The 18,166-nt window shown below is 36.4% G+C and overlaps 1 protein-coding gene across 27 annotated transcripts in view; it reads left to right on the plus strand.

Annotated features, from left to right (window-relative positions):
* The first annotated feature begins 1,174 nt into the window (after window positions 1-1,174).
* The window catches only part of LOC106875166 (uncharacterized), a 144,749-nt gene continuing 127,757 nt past the window's right edge, over window positions 1,175-18,166 (plus strand). For 20 of the 27 annotated variants that reach the window (XM_089345539.1, XM_089345546.1, XM_089345544.1 and 17 more), the window contains exons 1-10: window positions 1,175-1,340; window positions 7,483-7,684; window positions 9,619-9,690; window positions 10,489-10,560; window positions 11,844-11,915; window positions 12,230-12,301; window positions 13,296-13,367; window positions 15,080-15,151; window positions 17,028-17,099; window positions 17,959-18,030. In XM_089345539.1, coding sequence (XP_089201665.1) covers window positions 7,503-7,684; window positions 9,619-9,690; window positions 10,489-10,560; window positions 11,844-11,915; window positions 12,230-12,301; window positions 13,296-13,367; window positions 15,080-15,151; window positions 17,028-17,099; window positions 17,959-18,030 — 758 coding nt within the window. In that variant the 5' untranslated portion in view covers window positions 1,175-1,340; window positions 7,483-7,502. The remainder of the gene's footprint in view (window positions 1,341-7,482; window positions 7,685-9,618; window positions 9,691-10,488; window positions 10,561-11,843; window positions 11,916-12,229; window positions 12,302-13,295; window positions 13,368-15,079; window positions 15,152-17,027; window positions 17,100-17,958; window positions 18,031-18,166) is intronic. The other 7 variants (XM_089345542.1, XM_089345547.1, XM_089345525.1 and 4 more) reach the window with 5 other exon arrangements.

The raw sequence follows: 18,166 nt of genomic DNA on the forward strand, positions 1-18,166 counted from the left end.
TAATAAAAGTCATGAGACAGCACATTTTCATATATAAGACTGTATAAATATTTATGAACACAGAGACGACCTTTGACAGGACTTCTTACATGCTAAATAGGGCAGTTAAACCCAAACCACGAAAAAATAATTCTAAAGACCTTTAGAAGATATCTTTTTCGTAGTCTGGGTTTAACAGCCCTTTTTAGCATGTAAGAATTACTGTCAAGGGTCTTCTTTCTGTGTACAAATGTTTATGCACTCTCATATATGAGTATATATATATATATATATATATATATTCACATATATGTATATACATAGATATACATGTCTACATATATGTAAATGCGTGCATATATAGTTACATATATACATAAATTTATATATATATATATATATATATATATATATATATACATATCCACATAAAGTGATGGCTCCATCTTTGCAGATGGCTGCCGTCTCCTTGTGCTTCGTCTTGGTCAAAGACATTTCGGGGTTTCCATTCATGACCTCTCAGATGAATAGTTAGTCTCTCTGCCGATCTGCATTGTTTGGATCGTAGGCGACAGATGGAAGTTGTGACTTACTGTGCGCGTCCACTCTCCCGTCACTGTAGGACCTTCATTAGATTGAATGACAAATGTGGTCATCTGAAAGAGATACCTGTGCATCGTTGAATAATAACAATAGACACCTGTACAGCGTGAGTACCACTGTGAGTCTCTGTGATCAGAACCTAATGACTGACCGAAGCGAGATGAACATTAACTACGTTTTCCATCAGAATGCACTTCTAGAGGTATGCTGTGATGACAACAACGAAGGAATCTTTCTTTCTTGGTGGTTTTTCTGCATGCCGTGACACCAACCAAGGTTATTTCTGCATCTCCGCGCTCAGATTGTTATAACATATATTAGTTAACTTGTAGTCGGGTCCTGACATTTGCTACTACTCCGGGCCAGAGTAGACCTGGAGACAATACAGGCTAAGAGGTGATTCCATATTTCACAAAACCCTGGAACCCTCGAACAAAAGACGCCACCACCGGATACAGTATAAATTCATACCTAGGACATATATATATATATATATATATATATATATAGGACGTGTCAAAAAAAAGTTTTGTTAGCGGTGAAATCAATTGAGAAAAGCTATTGAAATATATGCAACTCATAAAAAATGCTTAGTAAGTGGTTGATTGGTTGAAAATAGTTAAATCGTGGCTGACGGACGTTTATAGTTAAGTACATTATTTACATACCTTGATATTTTTTTTAATAAAAGAAACGAAAGCACACTATCAGTGTGAACATGAAATATATGACCAACTGAACATTGCCTTTCAACTCAGGTAAGTCTCCAATATTTCTCTCACTCTATTCTTGTCACTTTTGATGTAGCGATGGAAATATATGTTTTCCATTACGATTCACATACGGATATATCCTCTTCCACAAAATTTCAGGTTTTGTAACTTTAGTAGAAAGGATTGTTATTATCATTATTATTATTATTATTATTATTATTCAGTAGTTTTATTTTTATAACGTGCTTTCACTTCACTACCGAGCGCAGCTCTGTGTGCCTTGGGTATGTGCTGTGGTTTGCTGTGATAATCTTATGGTTACTGTATTGAAAGTGTTTTGCGTAGGACGTGTGCAGTGCCCAGTAGTGCAATTTTCTGTATGTTATATATATTTGTAAGTCCTGGTGTTTTTGTTATGTATTTGTCTGAATATTTTTTTATTATACCTAAGGCACCTACTATGATAGGAATTGTTTCTGTTTTTAGATTCCACATTCGAGTTACCTCTATTTCCAGGTCTTGGTATTTTGAAAGTTTTTCCATTTCTTTTAGGGAGACTTTTGCTTTCTATTTGTACAAGTTTACTCCAAGTCTCACCCAGAGACCTCAGGAGGCAACAGTTTAGAAATTCATATTGGTGTTACGCCTGTGATGTCATATATTTTGTTTTGCATATAGTATTGTTCTAGAGAATGTTTAAGAAAGCATTAGGAAATTCTGAGTTTTTTTTTTTTAAATTGAGGTGTTTCCTTGTATCTGAGCTAGGTAGCAATCAGCCCCTTTTGCTATCATTCCTAGGGTACCTAATGACAACAGGTATTGTTTTAGTCTTCAGGTTCCACATTTTGCCAATTTCTATTTCAAGATCTTTGTACTTGCTCAGTTTTTGGTAGGTCTTGACAGATACGTTTATATCGATTGGGACAGTCATATCAATAAGGAAGCATGATTTTTGTCTGAAGTCTTTCAATATGATACCTGGTCTATTTGCATCTATCTTTCTGTCAGTTTGAATGAGGAAGTTCCAGAGGAGTGAGATGTGATTATTTTCCAGTACTGGAGGTGGCTTATGTTCCCACCGGTTTTTATCATGGGGGAGGTCCAGGGTTTTGCAAATTACCCAGTGAATATATTGTGCAGCTCTATCATGCCTGTTGAGATACTCTGTAGGCGCATGAAAACTGCGCATGGAGACAACATGGTCAATGGTTTCATTTTGTTGTTGATATACATGACATGTTGGGCAGCTGCCGTTATTTAGTATGTTAGTGTCAAGCTGGCAGAATCGTTAGCACGCCGGGCGAAATGTTTAACTGTATTTCATCTGCCGTTACATTCTGAGTTCAAATTCCGGCTAGGTTGTCTTTGCCTTTCATCCTTTCGGGGTCGATTAAATAAGTACCAGTTATGCACTGGAGTCGATGTAATCTACTTAATTTCTTTGTCTGTCCTTGTTTATCCCCTTAATGTTGAGCCCCTTGTGGGCAACAAAGAAATAAATATGTTGGCCTGGTAGTTTCTTGTAAGTAGACAGTGATCTTGAGCTGCTAGGATAAATCCTTCTGTTTCTGATTTTAAGCCGGAAACCACAAAACATTGATGGCAAGGGCTTTGTGAACATCGGCACTATTAGCTCTCTTTGAGTATTTGCCATTCAGAAATTTTTCTCGCCATTTATCAGTAAGAATATCTAAGGCAGCAGTTTTATTATTATTATTATTATTATCATTATTATTATTATTATTATTATTATTATTATTATTATTATTATTATTATTATTATTATTATTATTATTATTATTATTATTATTATTATTATTATTATTATTATTATCATTATTATTATTATTATTCCTTCGTAACACAGTGAAGGTAAAAATGCACCGGAGTCTTTAGTCATCTCTCAAGTCACAACAAGGACCTCGGACAGATAATACTTTCTTTAAGATGTGCACTGCGCCCATATTATTATTATTATTATTATTATTATTATTAGTAGTAGTAGTAGTAGTGTTTTCCAGCATTAAAACTTACCAATGGCATCTGCAGTTCATATCTAGATGGCGACGTTGATGACGATGATGAAGATGCTGACAACGAGGACGAAAATATTCATCATGGTGAGGAGGAGGAGGAGGATCGTGACTATGAGGAGAATGATGATCATTATAATGAGGAAGATAGGGCTATATATTTTCCTGTGGAGTTTTTAAATGAAGAAAATCCACGTTGAATTCCCCCTCATATTCTGATGATGAAAGTTTGGCGTATTATAATGTGAGAACGAAACCTCAGACCCCTGGAAGATTTACTAAATAGAACATGAGCAACGATTAAAGAAACACGCACCCATTTTCTTTATGTAGCCGAAATATTTACTGGAAACAGTAAATATGTAATCATAAATGACATTCTGAGGCTAAATATTGATGTTTATGATGAAAATACAGACATTTATAAAGTTAACTATGGTATTGAACATGAATTTCTTTAATATAATTTATACATTAAATGTTTATTACGCAAATATTCACCGTAGAATCGTAGAGCAAAATATAAAAGCGACACATTTCTGAGGTAAAAAAAAATGCGGCAGATTTGGAAAAAAATGACATTTCTATAACTATTATTTTGTGTGTATATTCATGGGTTAATGTACATATTTTTGTTTATTATGTGGTTTTCCTGAGCATCCACACACATCCGCATGCGTGTACAGGCACACATACAAACTCAACATACACACACAAATGTGTGTATACATACATACATACATAAATACATACATACATACTTATATATATATACATACTTATATATATATATATATATATATATATATATATATATATATATATATATATAGTATTAGGAATAATACTCTGAAACTTAATTTAATTTTAATTTTTAATAAATTGATTTTAATTGAGTTTTTACCTGTAATTTTGGATTTTATCCCTAATATTATTACACACACACACACACACACACACACACACACATACAAGCAGGTCTACAAGCAGGTGGAATTTTAACTCAAAATGCAGAGCCCCAGAACAGGGCCGTATCCAGACTAAAATATTAGAGGAGGCAAAGAACAACAAAAACCAAACCAAGTTAGTAATTACAAACAGTTCTATGCATTGTCCCAATGATGGCAAGAGGAAGGGTGGAGTATGTCAGAAAAGCATATATCTATACTTGCAGATCTGATTTAGTATATTATACAGCAAAAGTCCTCAACCCATTTTGGCCAAATGTCCCCTTTTGACCATTGGAATCACAAATGGCACCTGCTACAAAATATTTCTATTTTGATATCAGCAGATGATGATTAAAAATAAAGGACGTACATATGCGCTTGTACGCAATTGGTAGTACAAATGTACGAATTGAAATGCAAAGAAAAGAAATAGTAAATGGTCTCATGAATGAAAGTTTGGTAATTGCATTTATTTCCACCACGTGACACTTATGAGATCAACGTATTGTCTATACGGTAAAGCATTTCAGTCGACATACCAACGATTCAAGAGTACAATACCTTGTCCACTTAGGGTGTATAGATTGATAGATATGACCAAAACTCCTCTATGTGAATGGGCCTACGCTTGTAAGCAAAAGTTGAGGAGAGAGGCCCCTGCTGATGTGCCCCTAGCAGCCAGGGTAACCAGGATATGTGGAGTTCTTCGGTTGTCCCAGGGTGGAACTTCCTCCCTTTGCGGAATTTTATTGTTGAACATTACTTGAACGAATTATATTTGTTTTAATTTTATACCCGAGATTTTGTGCTAAACTCCATTTGTTTTTGTGTTTCATTGTCCTTTCCTGGTTTGTTTTCGGCCCCTGTGACTAATAACGAACGCATTATTATGAGTTGACAAATATAAGTAGTGACATTTTGTGCGTTTTTACGTTCTTAAATTCCCTGAGTTTGAATGTCTTTCATCCTTCCGGGATCGATGAGATAACAATTTAGCACTGGGGTCGAAGCAATGAACAAACTCCTCCCCTCCCTCAAAATGCTGGTTACGTAACAAAATTAGAAAGAACTATTATTAGGCATCACACATGATATCTAAGCTTGAAATATGGCTGGTGAGTTTTCTCTAAATTTATTTTCTTTATAGTATTTTCGAGTGCTGAAATTGTAACTTTTGTTTAACGGATGCATCCAGATTTCTACTGAAGAATATTCTCCCAGTTCTAATGAATATCTTCTATTAATTTGTTGTGTCTGGGAGGGTCATTCTCTTTTGGTGCGTTGTAATTTAACACACTCACCGGTAAAATTTCCACTTGTTTCTTTTTTATTTTTCTAAAATTTTTGTTGCGTCTTGTAAACTTTTCATAGTTTTGACTCTGTCTGTTACTCACACTGTGCTCCTTTTTGTTTGTTTGTGTGTGTGCGTGTGTGTGTGTGTGTGTGTGTGTGTGTGTGTGTGCCTATACATGCATGTTTGTATGTATGTATGCATGTGTGTACGCATGTATGTATGTGTGTGCATATGTATCTATTTATGTGTGTGCATTTGTATGTGCGTATTCTGCATATTCATGTGTTTGCATGTCCTTGTTTGTGTGTTTTTATGTATGTGTGTGTGTGTGTGTGTTTGTATATGTCTGTGTGTACCTCTATCTCCTTGTGTGTACGTGTCTGAGTGTGTGTTAGTGTGTGTGTTTTGCAACCATGTAGCGTGTTTGTATGTATGGATGTGCATCTCCATCTGCGTGGACGTGTGTCTCCATATGTGTCCTTGTGTGAAGTAAAGTGTGTGTGTGTGTGTGTGTGTGTGTGTGTGTGTATATATGGTCATGTGTTTCAGTCTTCATTTGCGTATGTGTGCTTATCTGTTCATATAACCTGTGTAACTATCCGTCTGTATAAATAGAGGAGTAGTTTTACGAGAGATTGTATTTGCCTCACCTATTACGTCGTACTTAAACGACCTGCCATTGTAGTCAGCCAAGAATGGTTGTTGCCACTCCCATTAAAAGCAGCAAAGAAACTACAAACAATAAAACTCAAAACCGTAAACATCAGTGACGAAGACGACGACGACGACTACAACAATAACAACACTAATACCAGAGCGGTAACAAAGCAACAACAAAAACAATACTAGTGTAATCAGAAGTCCACTATCAACAAAATGTTTCAGCTGCCACAACCTCAGGGAGCGTCTGCGTATCGGCAGCCACAGCATGCCTAGGGCCCCACGCAGAGGCTAATACATTCGATAACTGTCAGACAGCTGGAAGCTTCTAAGTGGGTTTTCCTCTCTCTCTCTCTTCACACAACTCTTACAATGTACTAGCCCTATACAGACCTTCCTTCCGTCAAATTCTAGTCTAGTCTCTTACAAGTACTAAAGCGCGAGATTGACGTCTGAAAACATCTGGTTTCCCAGCCCCTGTTAGGGCATAAATAGTTACCATTCTGAAGGCGCTACTCCCAGTTATTCACGTGTAGTACAACGACGACGACCACCACCACGAAGGAATCGAGGTAATATGGAGCAGTTTGGTCGAAAACAAAGTTAGGTCGTTGTTGATGGTTTGGAGCGCAGGAAAGTTGGGAAGAGCTTGCGTTTCCGTGGGAGCAGGGAGCAAACATTTCCGCTGCCTATGTTATTGTGTAGTGGTTCTCAGCGTTCATGGGATTATTGTAGATGTGATTGTGGCGTTGTCAACAGAGGTCGCTTCGGTTTCTTTAATTGAGAGTAGAAAGATGTGTTTGAGGCTGTTGATAGGGACTTGGGTGGTTGTAGCAACTTCACAAAATATCTCCATGGAATCTGAAGGGAGACAAAATGTTGATGGAAAGGAAAACAACAAAAATAGCAAGGACATTACACACATACACATGCACTCGCACATATATGTATAATACGTGTGAGATAGTGTGTATGAGTGCGTGTGTGTGTGTGTGTGTGTGCGTGTCTGTGTGTGTGTGTGTGTGTGCGATTGATGTTCAGTTTACCTTCGATTTTATCACTCAATAACTCTGTTCTCCCCATTGAATTATCATTGAATTTAGTTTTGTAAGTTTAAATATTAAACTGAAAGTGAATCAAAGATAAATTCATCTCATGGAACAGGGGACAATCTTTGACCTTCGAAGAATTTCCAATGGGAAATAAATGACATTGAAGTTTCTGGTATTTTGTAATTTCTTCTTTTACAGATTAATCCACGTCTGAAAATATGTTCCAACAATTCAAATTGACTTTTGTGTTGGTTCTCTTTATGAGATTATGTTTGGAGTCACATGCTGCGTCAGACGTTTGCAGCATATGTAGCTGTACATATTCTCAAGAAAAAATAGATTGTTCATCTCGGGGACTGACTTCGGTCCCACAATCTATTCCGCCGAATGTTACGCGTCTGTAAGTATTCGACCTTTTCTACGTATTTTCCACATTCCAAGTTTTAAATTCTCGTTCTTCTTCTTCTTCTTCTTCTTCTTCTTCTTCTTCTTCTTCTTCTTCTTCTTCTTCTTCTTCTTCTTCTTCTTCTTCTTCTTCTTCTTCTTCTTCTTCTTCTTCTTCTTCTTCTTCTTAGTTTATTGTCAGTATTTTGATTCAAGTTTTTGGTTTTTTATGTTTATTTGTGTTTCACCCCCACTGGATTCCTTACAGACTCTCCACAAACTCAGCCTTCGCAACAAAGGATCCAACACCTAAACATATAAACGAGAAGAGGGGGCATCTTTGGGGAACCAAGTTTGATTATGAAAGTGTCTGAGAGATTGAATCTGACCACCAAGCAGATGCTGCTGGACATTGGGGTGACCCAGCTTCTGAAGTCGGAAACGAGCAGACAAGCAGCGATGACCTATCCCGTCAAATGCTTTGGGTTGATTGAAATTGACCAGAGATCCTGCCAAGACCACATCTATTCTCGGTTCCTTTCCATTATGTTTGCCATATGGAAATATAACTCTGAAGGTAGATTATCCAAACCTGGTGATATATGCCCCTCACAGCAGATCAGCACTTCTGCCACTTCATCTGCTGATACTAGTTTCTCACCACACTCAGCCTCCCAGTCCAATAGTAGCGGCAGTGCATCGAAGTAGCCCTTAAAGCCCGCTGTCTCAAGTATATCGCTCCTCGAAAACAGTTTGACGACGTGGTGCGGAAACACATCACACATTTGTTTGGAATCGGAGTGCACATGACGGCTGACTGAATTCTTGCTATAATGGTATGCTGTGCCTTCACTACACGGGCAAACCCAACGGTGTTTGAGCTTGCATGTTTCAGAGGACGCAATGTAGTTCGGATAATGTAACCTTTGTGTTTCGCGTCGAAGGAATGGTCGAGATCCATTATCACCGTTAGCACGCTCTTTGCTATTCTTCTCCTCTCCTATATGCCTCTTCTAATCTACTAACTAGATTGTTTTCTATTTAAGCGATTGCGGGGTGGGGGAACAAACGCAGTCACACAAATACCTACATGGATACATATACGTACATACACGCACACACACAAACATACACACACACACACACACACACACACACACACACACACACACACACACACACACACACACATGTATATATATATATTTTACGACGGGCTTCTTTTCAGTGTTCGTCTACCAAATTCACTCACAAGGCTTTGGTAGGCCCGAGGCTATAGTAGAAGACACTCGTCTAAGATGCCACGCAGTGGGACTGAACCCGTAACCATGTGGTCTGGAATCAAGCTTCTTATCACACGGCAACGCCTGCACCTGTAGTTTTCTACAGGAATTACTATTAAAACTAACAGATATCAATGACTTTTCTCTTTAGTGAAACACCATTTGCTTTTGATGATATATCTCATCAAATCTTGCTTGACTCGTATTTTAATCTGATCCCTGGAACCTTTTCACACCGGAAAGGAAAAAAAGATCCTTGTTTATTAGTCTTTTCTATGTTGACTATAAAGGTCTCCTGTTTGTGTTTTAAGTGGCCAACGATCCCAGAAAGTGGACAATTTAAACTACGCCTATCTACTGAGGGGATGCTAATAAGGAGACTGGTCATTCTCTGGGTACATGAGCCACGAAGTGTGTCAGCAGATGCTGGGGAACGAAATAACTTATCAGAATTAACAACCTTAGCATCACTCTCGACATCAGCCTCATAACACCATCGTCATCAACTCTCCCACAATACATTCTGCCTCACACACACACCCAACATTATCGAAAATATTGTAATCTACTTGTCATCTTTACTATCTTCCAATTCTTTAGTCATAATGTTTAATATTCTCTCATACACTTGTTCCATAAATGTTCTCAACTCAATTTTATGTTCCAGAGATTTAAGTAGAAACAATATCGAAGAAATCAAATCCGAAACCTTCCAAAATCTCTCCAGTTTAATAACTCTGTAAGTTGAATCAATCTTCTTTTATATTATTTCATTGACGATGTCTTTCTAAATCTGTAATGTCTTCCCATACTTTAATTTAAGCTCCGACACTGGTCTTTCAACAGTTGCTTTTTATTGCTTGTGAATGTCTGAATGTTTATCTGGGCTCATTTCTGAAATATAGGATATATGGAAGCGAGATACCTGAGGGGAAATATTCTTGTGTATGCATGTATATGTGTATGTGTATGAATGAGTGTATTAACTTGTGTATATATTACGTACAGTGTTTACGTCTACATAGACGCTAAATAACATACTTGAATAAGCTTTGTAGTTGCATATTTAACCCCAGATGATTCATACGCTAATATTTAAACAAATTCTTTACATGTTGTTGTTTTTGTTTTCTTCTTCTTCTTCTTCTTCTCCTCCTCCTTCGTCCTCCTCATCATCTACTTCTTCTTCTTCTTAATCTTCTTCTTTTACACATACACAATCTTCAACGCCAACATCATCATCAATATCATATACTTCATCACAACAAAACCTGCGAATTCTCATCAACTTTACAATCATCAAATTTAACATCAGCCCATCATCAGCATCATAATATTACCATCAACTCCCCCACAATAATTTCTTCTCCTCTGCCACATTATCATGTTCATCACTGACCCTATCCCACCCAACATTGTCTACAACATCATCATGAGGTTCATCATGATGGTAATCTACTTTTCATTTCTTCCATCATCCAATTCTTTGCACACAAATTTGTTCCATAAATGTTCTTAACTCACTGTTATGTTCCAGGAAATTGAACTATAACAAAATTAAGAAAATCAAAGCCGGAACCTTCGGAAATCTTTCCAGTTTAGCAACACTGTAAGTTAAATCAACCTACGTTTCTACTATTTCTTTGACGATATCGTTCTAAATCTGTAATGTCTTTGTACAAATGCACTTTATAGTTTGTGAATATATGTGAATGTGATTGTGGGCCCATTTCTGAGATGTGAGATCGTGATACTTGAGGGGAAACATTTAGTGCATGCTTGTATATATTTCTCTGTGTGGATGAATGGATGTGAGCGTACGTGTGTATATTACATACGGTGTTTAACTGTAGATCTATCTAAATAGCATCCCTGAATAACCCTTGTGGATGTATATTTCGCACATCTGATTATCAGTTATTCTGCACTCTTCGAAACCATTTGAATGGGGAAACAAATATGAATTTTTTAGTGGAGATCAGAACAGTACTGGAGGAGTATTTTTCGTTGCGGACAAGTGAAGTTTCGGATAGGGGCCTCAGAGGTCGGCCAGATAGATGGAAGAGCATTGTAGAAAATGAAGGAGAGTATATTTTAGACTAGAAGAGAACTTTGTTTATGCTATTTATGAAAATGAAGTAGTATAAAATCCGCATTATATTTGGGATGACAGTAAGCATATTGTATGACAATGCTATCTAGAAAATTGAAGGAAGAATTTTCCAGAAATTTTCTAGTTTAACAGAATAGTGATTTGGATCATGTGTGATTGCTGAAGCAGCACATTTCACGTATGTGTATACATATGTTTATGTTTTGGTTATGGCTTGTTTAATACTAGTGTATCAACTTGTATTGAAGTTTGTAGAACATTTACTGCTTTTAGATGAACGATGAATGCCACCCCTCAATCTTGTAATTCTATTGTTAAAGCAACTTTACTCGTATATAAATATATTTAACCTTCCAACTTTTAACGATTTACTTTCTTTATTTCTGTGAAAATATTTCCATCTACATAATTGCTTCATCATCACCATCATCAAAATCATCATTACCATAGCCTTCCTCATCGACATCATTATCTTAAACACCACCCCCACAAACATCATCATCATCACTATCATCATCATCTTCATCATCATCACTACCACCACCTAGCATCCTGATCAACTTGAACACTAAGTTAAAATCGTCCTCGCCCTCCAAATTATCATGCCATCACCACCATCACAAACATCACCACCAACATCACGACAACCAATGCCATCATCATCATCATCATCTACTCCGTCGTCATCACCGTATACTTTCCTAATTTTTTTTGCATTATATTTTTATATACATTACGAACCTGTATACGTTTGTTCACGATGCACTTTTTTGTTACAGAGAGTTGTATAAAAATGCAATAGATGAATTAGAAGTTGGATCTTTTCAAAATCTTCCCAATTTAACGACTCTGTAAGTTGCATTAGTTTTTTGATTCTCTTTTTTTTCATAATATAATTCTAAACATTACCAACATCAGCCCCATCAGAAGCATTATAATACCTTCGTCATCAAAACTCTCACAATATTTTCGTCTCCTCTGCCTCATCATCATATTCATCACTGCTTCAACACCTACCGAACATTATCAACATTATCATGAAGTTCATCATGATTGTAATCTACTTTTCATCTCTTCCATCATCCAATTCTTTAGATGTAATATTAAATATTCTTTCACACATTTGCTCCATATATGTTCTACTTGACTCAATTTTCTGTTTCAGGAATTTGGGTTATAACAAAATCAAGGAAATCAATGCAGAAGCTTTCCAAAATCTTTCCAGTTTAACAAATCTGTAAGTTGAATCAAACTTATTTTATATTATTTCGTTGCCGATATCGTTATAATTCTGTAATGTCTTCCCTTACATCAATTTCAGCTCCAACAATCACCATTCTATACTTGCGCTTAGTTGTTCATGACATTCTGTGAATGTGAATGTGGGCCCATATCTAAGATATAGAATATATGGGAGCGTGTTCCTTGAAGGGAACCATTTAGTGTATGCTTTTGCATGTCAATGTGATCGGATGTGTATATGCGAGCGTATTAACGCATTACGCATGGTGTTTGCCTCAAAATAGAGGCTAAAAACATCATTGAATAATCCTTGTAGTTGTATCTTTAACCCCAGATGATTAATACTTCAATATCTACACAAATTCTATACAAAACCTACATCTTTTTTTCTTGTTATTGCTTTTATTCTTCTTTTTTATCTTCTTCTACTTCGTCTACCTTTTCTTCTCGGCCTCTAAAATTCCACCCCGCCAAGACACCCTTACCATAACTTAGGTCTTCATCCTTGTCTTCATTAACATCCCCATTCTCGTCATTCTTCTTCTTCTTCTTCTTCTTCTTCGTCGTCGTCTTCTTCTTCCTCCTCTACTTTTCTACTTCTACATGTTTTTCTTCATCTTTGCCTGATTCTTCTTTATTAAATCCTTTTTTCTACTTATGCTTCTTCCACCTCCGATTCATCTTTTTCTTCTTCATCTTTTTCTTCTTCTTTTACACATACACAATCTGCAACGCCATCATCATCATCAATATCATATCCTTCATTGCAACAAAACCTGCAAATTTTTACAAAGAACAAAATTACGAATATCACCTTATCATCAGCATCATAACAGCATACTCATCACTGCTCCATCCTACTCAACATTATCAACAACATCATCATGAATTTCATCATGATGTTAATTTACTTTTCATCTCTTCCATCATCCAATTCTTTGCGCACAAATGTGTTCAATAAATGTTCTTATCTCAATGTTATGTTCCAGACTTTTGCACAGTAATAAAATTATGAAAATCAAAACAGAGACCTTCCGAAATCTTTCCACTTTAACAAATCTGTAAGTTGAATCAACCTACGTTTATAGTATTTCTTTGGCGATATCTTTCTAAACCTGTAATGTCTTTGTATAGATGCAATTTATAGTTTTGGAATGTAAGTGAATGTGAGTGTGAGCTCATTTGTGAGATGTGAGATATATGGGAACGTGAAAGTTGCGGCGAAACATTTACTTCATGCATGTGTATATCTCTCTGTATGGATGAATTGCTGTGAGTGTATATGGGTATATTACATACGGTGTTTAAGTGAAGATCGGAGCTAAATAACATCCTTGAATAACACTTGTAGAATTATTTGTCGCAATAGATGATACATACGCTTAATTTTTTAAAATGTACTTTAACGGTTGTTGTTGTTTTTGTCGATCTTATTGTTGTTGTTGCTATTCTCCTTCACCTTCTTCTTCTTCTTCTTCTTCTTCTTCTTTTTCACCTCCACTTATTCTTTACCTCCATATAATTCTACATCTTTTTCTCCTTCTCTCCTGTATGTACTTCTAGCTCTTCCTCTTCTCCAGCTATTTCTTCTCCATCTTTTTCTTCTACTTCTTCCTATCCTCCTCCTCTTTCTTCTTCTTCTCCTTGTTGTTGTTGTTGTTCATCTTCTTTTTCTCCTACTTCTTCTTCATCATTCTTTTCTACATATTTTTCAACATCTTTTTCCCTGCTTGTAGTTCTATCCCATTTTTTCTCCTTTTATTTCTTCTTCTTCTCATTGTTCTTCTTCTCCTCTTATTCCTCCTCCCTTCTTCCCTTTCCTTCTTTTTCTTCATAACCCAGTCCTTCATGTTTTCACTCTTCATTTCCTGTTGATTTAATTGTTATTTTTACGGACATTTTACATCCCCTTCGTTATATACTTCTCCTTATTCGTCATCTCCTTGGGAGAGGGGTCTTACAAGTAGCCCAGAAGATGGAAAAGCATTGTAGAAAATGAAGGAGAGTATATTTTAGATTTAAAAAGAACTTAATGTGTATCTGATTTCTTATGCGTTGGCATATATGTGTTTGTGATTGTTCAAGCAGCACATTTTATATATGTGTATACACATTCTTGTTTTGTGTACGAGTGGTTCAATACTAGTGTATCAACTTGTATTCATTTCTGTATAACATTTACTGTGTTTAGCTCTGGATCAAAGTTGAATGTCGCGCATCAATCTTGTAATTGTATTTTTATGATTAACTTTAATCATATATAAATATCTCTAACCTTCCAACTCTTAATCATTCACTTTATTTCTTTGAAAATATTTCCAGCTACATAACTTCTTCACTATCACCATCGTCAAAATCATCATTGCCATAATTTCTCACATCAACATCATTATCATAAACACCACTACCACAAACACCATCATCATCTACATCACCATCATCACCACCACCACCACCACCACAATCAGCATCATCATCAACATGAACATTAACACCAACATCCTCGTACTCCGAATTATCATCATATCCATCACTAACATAACAAACATTGCAAACTAACACCACGACAATCACCACCACCACCACCACCACCAGCATCTGCATCCTCATCATCATCATCATCATCATAATCATCATTATCATTACTGTCATCATCATCATCATCATCTACACCGCCATCTTCAGCGTTTACTTTCCTAAATGTTTAAGCATTATATTTTATATTTCATTACGAACCTCTACACATTTTTTCACGGCTCACTTTTTGTTACAGAAATTTGTTTTATAATGTCATCAATGAAATAGAAGTTGGGTCTTTTCAAAATCTCCACAGTTTAATGACCCTGTAAGTTGCATTAGTTTTTTGATTCTCTTTTATTGACAATATAATTCTAAACATTCAATGTCTTTCTATGCTTGCTTTTTTTCTCTGAAACTCCTTGACACACTATATACACTCAGTCGTTTTCCACAGGAATATGCAATTCTTTGTGAATATCTGAGGTGTGTGGAGACGTGTGTGTGCGTATGTGTGTGTGTTTGTGTGTGTGTGTGTGTGTGTGTGTGTGCGAATAGCAGTGTCTGTGTTTATGTATGAGTGTCTGATAATTAAAGTATATGATTCTGTGTATATATGTACATAAGTCTGTCTTTCAGTATGAGTGAACGTACATGAGTGAAAGATTTCACTTGTATATCCTTTTGTATATTATTTTTTATGTTTACTTCTCGATCAACGCTGATTACCATTCATGGCTCTCCGTTCTAATTGTTTATTGTGAATTACATTCTTTATTTTTAAATTTTGCAACACCTTCCATGTCAGAGTAATTTATTTTACGCTTTTCTATATCTCCTACCACTCGAAAGCTGCGTCTGCATAAGTTTCTTTTCTGTTGATCATTTCTTTTCCTCCTACTTCTCCTTCTCCTTGTCACCTACACATCCGCTTCTTTCAGCTACCACAAGAGAAACAACGGCTACGACAACTGCAACAGCAGCATGTGCTACAGATACTACTACTATTACTACTATCAATAATAATAATAATAATAATAATAATCTAAATTATTGGCCACTAGAGCACACGTATAGGGGACAATACAGTCGATGAGGGCAGTGTGAATTTAACACAAAACAACGAGTAAACAGTTACAAAAACATTGACAAGAAACATGGGACAAGAAAAGTAGTATAATGACATTTCCCTCAGTAGGAATGATGACCACCCAGGGTTTGCTCAGGTACCCCCCTGATTCTGATGGTACTCGGAAGGGTAAAACTTTCCTCCTCAAATTCACCACCCTAAAGACGCATTAGAGTAGAACCACTCAGACGGGCCAGTTTCGCTACATTCCCACACCTTTCAGCAAATGTAATGGGGGCGGGGCATCGCTTCTTTCTCTGGCCTCATATTCTTTCCAAGTGAAATCTTCAGTAATAGATTTATCAGTTCGACCTCGATAACGCCCAGAACCCCTCTAAGTACGTCATCGTAATTTTCCACCAGTAAATCTCTACGGAATTTGAAGTGTTGATACCCCACTGACCGATTTTTCCCACCAGCGAGTTCTTGGCAACATTCCAGATGTCAGTCACTCTGTCTAGGTTTCTTCCTGACCTCGGAGATGAGTTGGGAAATTGCATGTTTGACAAACGGCGACTACAGATGTTCTCCGTTTAGGCAGAATATCTGGAGATATTGCATCCTCAGCGCATGTGTACGCATCATTAGCCACGGTGCGCCCATCCCTTCACATAGTGTGCTGGCAGCAGATGGACACCTCACCAAACGTACCTGTCCACAAAAATGTGAAGAGGAGGCGCTCCGACTTGGTGAGGTGTCAACGGACCACAATCTTCAAAACTGTCATGTTCATCACCAACAGAGAACAACACCACCAACATCAACATCAATATCATGTTCACCATCACAATAAAACTTCTATTCACCATCATTATCAGAATAATCAACATTAACAACATCAGTCCCATCATCAGCATCATAACACCTTCGTCATCACAACTCTGACAATATTTTCTGCTCGTCTGCTTCATCATCATATTTATCAGTTTCCACACCTATCCGCCGTCATGAATCTCATCATGAGTGTAATCTACTTTTCATATCTTCTATCATCCAATTATTTAGACATAATATTAAATATTCTCTCACACATTTGTTCCATTATTGTTCTTTGTAACTCAATTTTATGTTGCAGGAATTTGGGTTTAAACGAAATCAAAGAAATCAAAGCCGAACACTTCCAAAATCTGTCCAGTTTAACAAATCTGTAAGTTGTATCAATCCTATTTTATATTATTTCGTTGACGATATCTTTATAATTCTGTAATATCTTCCCGTACACATATTTAAGCTCCCACAATCGTCTTTCTATACTTGCGTTTTATTGTTCATGAAATTCTGTGAATGTGAGTGTGGGCCCATTTCTAAGATATTGGATGTATAAGAGCGTGTTACTTGAGGGTAAGAATTTAGTGCATGCTTGTGTATGCGGGCGTATTAACATCTGTGCACATTACGCATGGTCTTTACTTCTACATAGAAACTAAGTAACATCCTTAGATAATCTTTGTAATCGCATCTTTAACCTCAGATGATTCATACGTTAATATATACTCATTTCTTGTTGTTGTTGCTTGTCCTCTTGTATACTTCTACTAAATCCAATACTTCTTCCCGTCCTCTAAAACTCCACTCGCCAACGACACCATCATCATAACCTAAGTCTTCATCCTCGTCATCATTACCATCACCATTCTCCTCAGTCTTCTTCTTCTCTTCCTTCTTCTTGTCTTCTTCTTCGTCTTCTTTTCTTCCTCCTTCCTCATCTTCTCGTACTTTTTCTTCTTTTTCTTTTTCATCTTCTTTTGCAGATACACAATCTTCAAAACCATCATCTTCATCACCACGTTAGCATCACAATATCTTCGTCATCATCACACCCACAATATTTTCTTCTCCTCTGCCTCACCATCATATTCATCACTGCCCACACACCAACAAAAAATTATCAACAATATCGTAATCTACTTTTCATCTCGTCTCTCTTCTAATTCTTTAGTCATAATGTTTAATATTCTCTCACAAATGTATAACATAAATTTTCTTAACTCAATTTTATGTTCCAGGAATTTGGGTAAAAACAAAATCAAAGAAATCAAAGCCGAAACCTTCCAAAATCTTTCAAAATTAACAATTCTGTAAGTTGAATCAATCTTATTTTATATTATTTCATTGACGATGTTATTCTTAGTGCAAGTTTCAAAGAATGAATTTCGATTATAACAGTTCTTTCTTTTCAAAGCTATAATGGCAGTGAGAAAGGAGCATATTTAG

This window comes from Octopus bimaculoides, chromosome 29 (genome assembly GCF_046866305.1).
Source record: "Octopus bimaculoides isolate indiv1 chromosome 29, ASM4686630v1, whole genome shotgun sequence".
Classification (NCBI taxonomy): domain Eukaryota; kingdom Metazoa; phylum Mollusca; class Cephalopoda; order Octopoda; family Octopodidae; genus Octopus; species Octopus bimaculoides.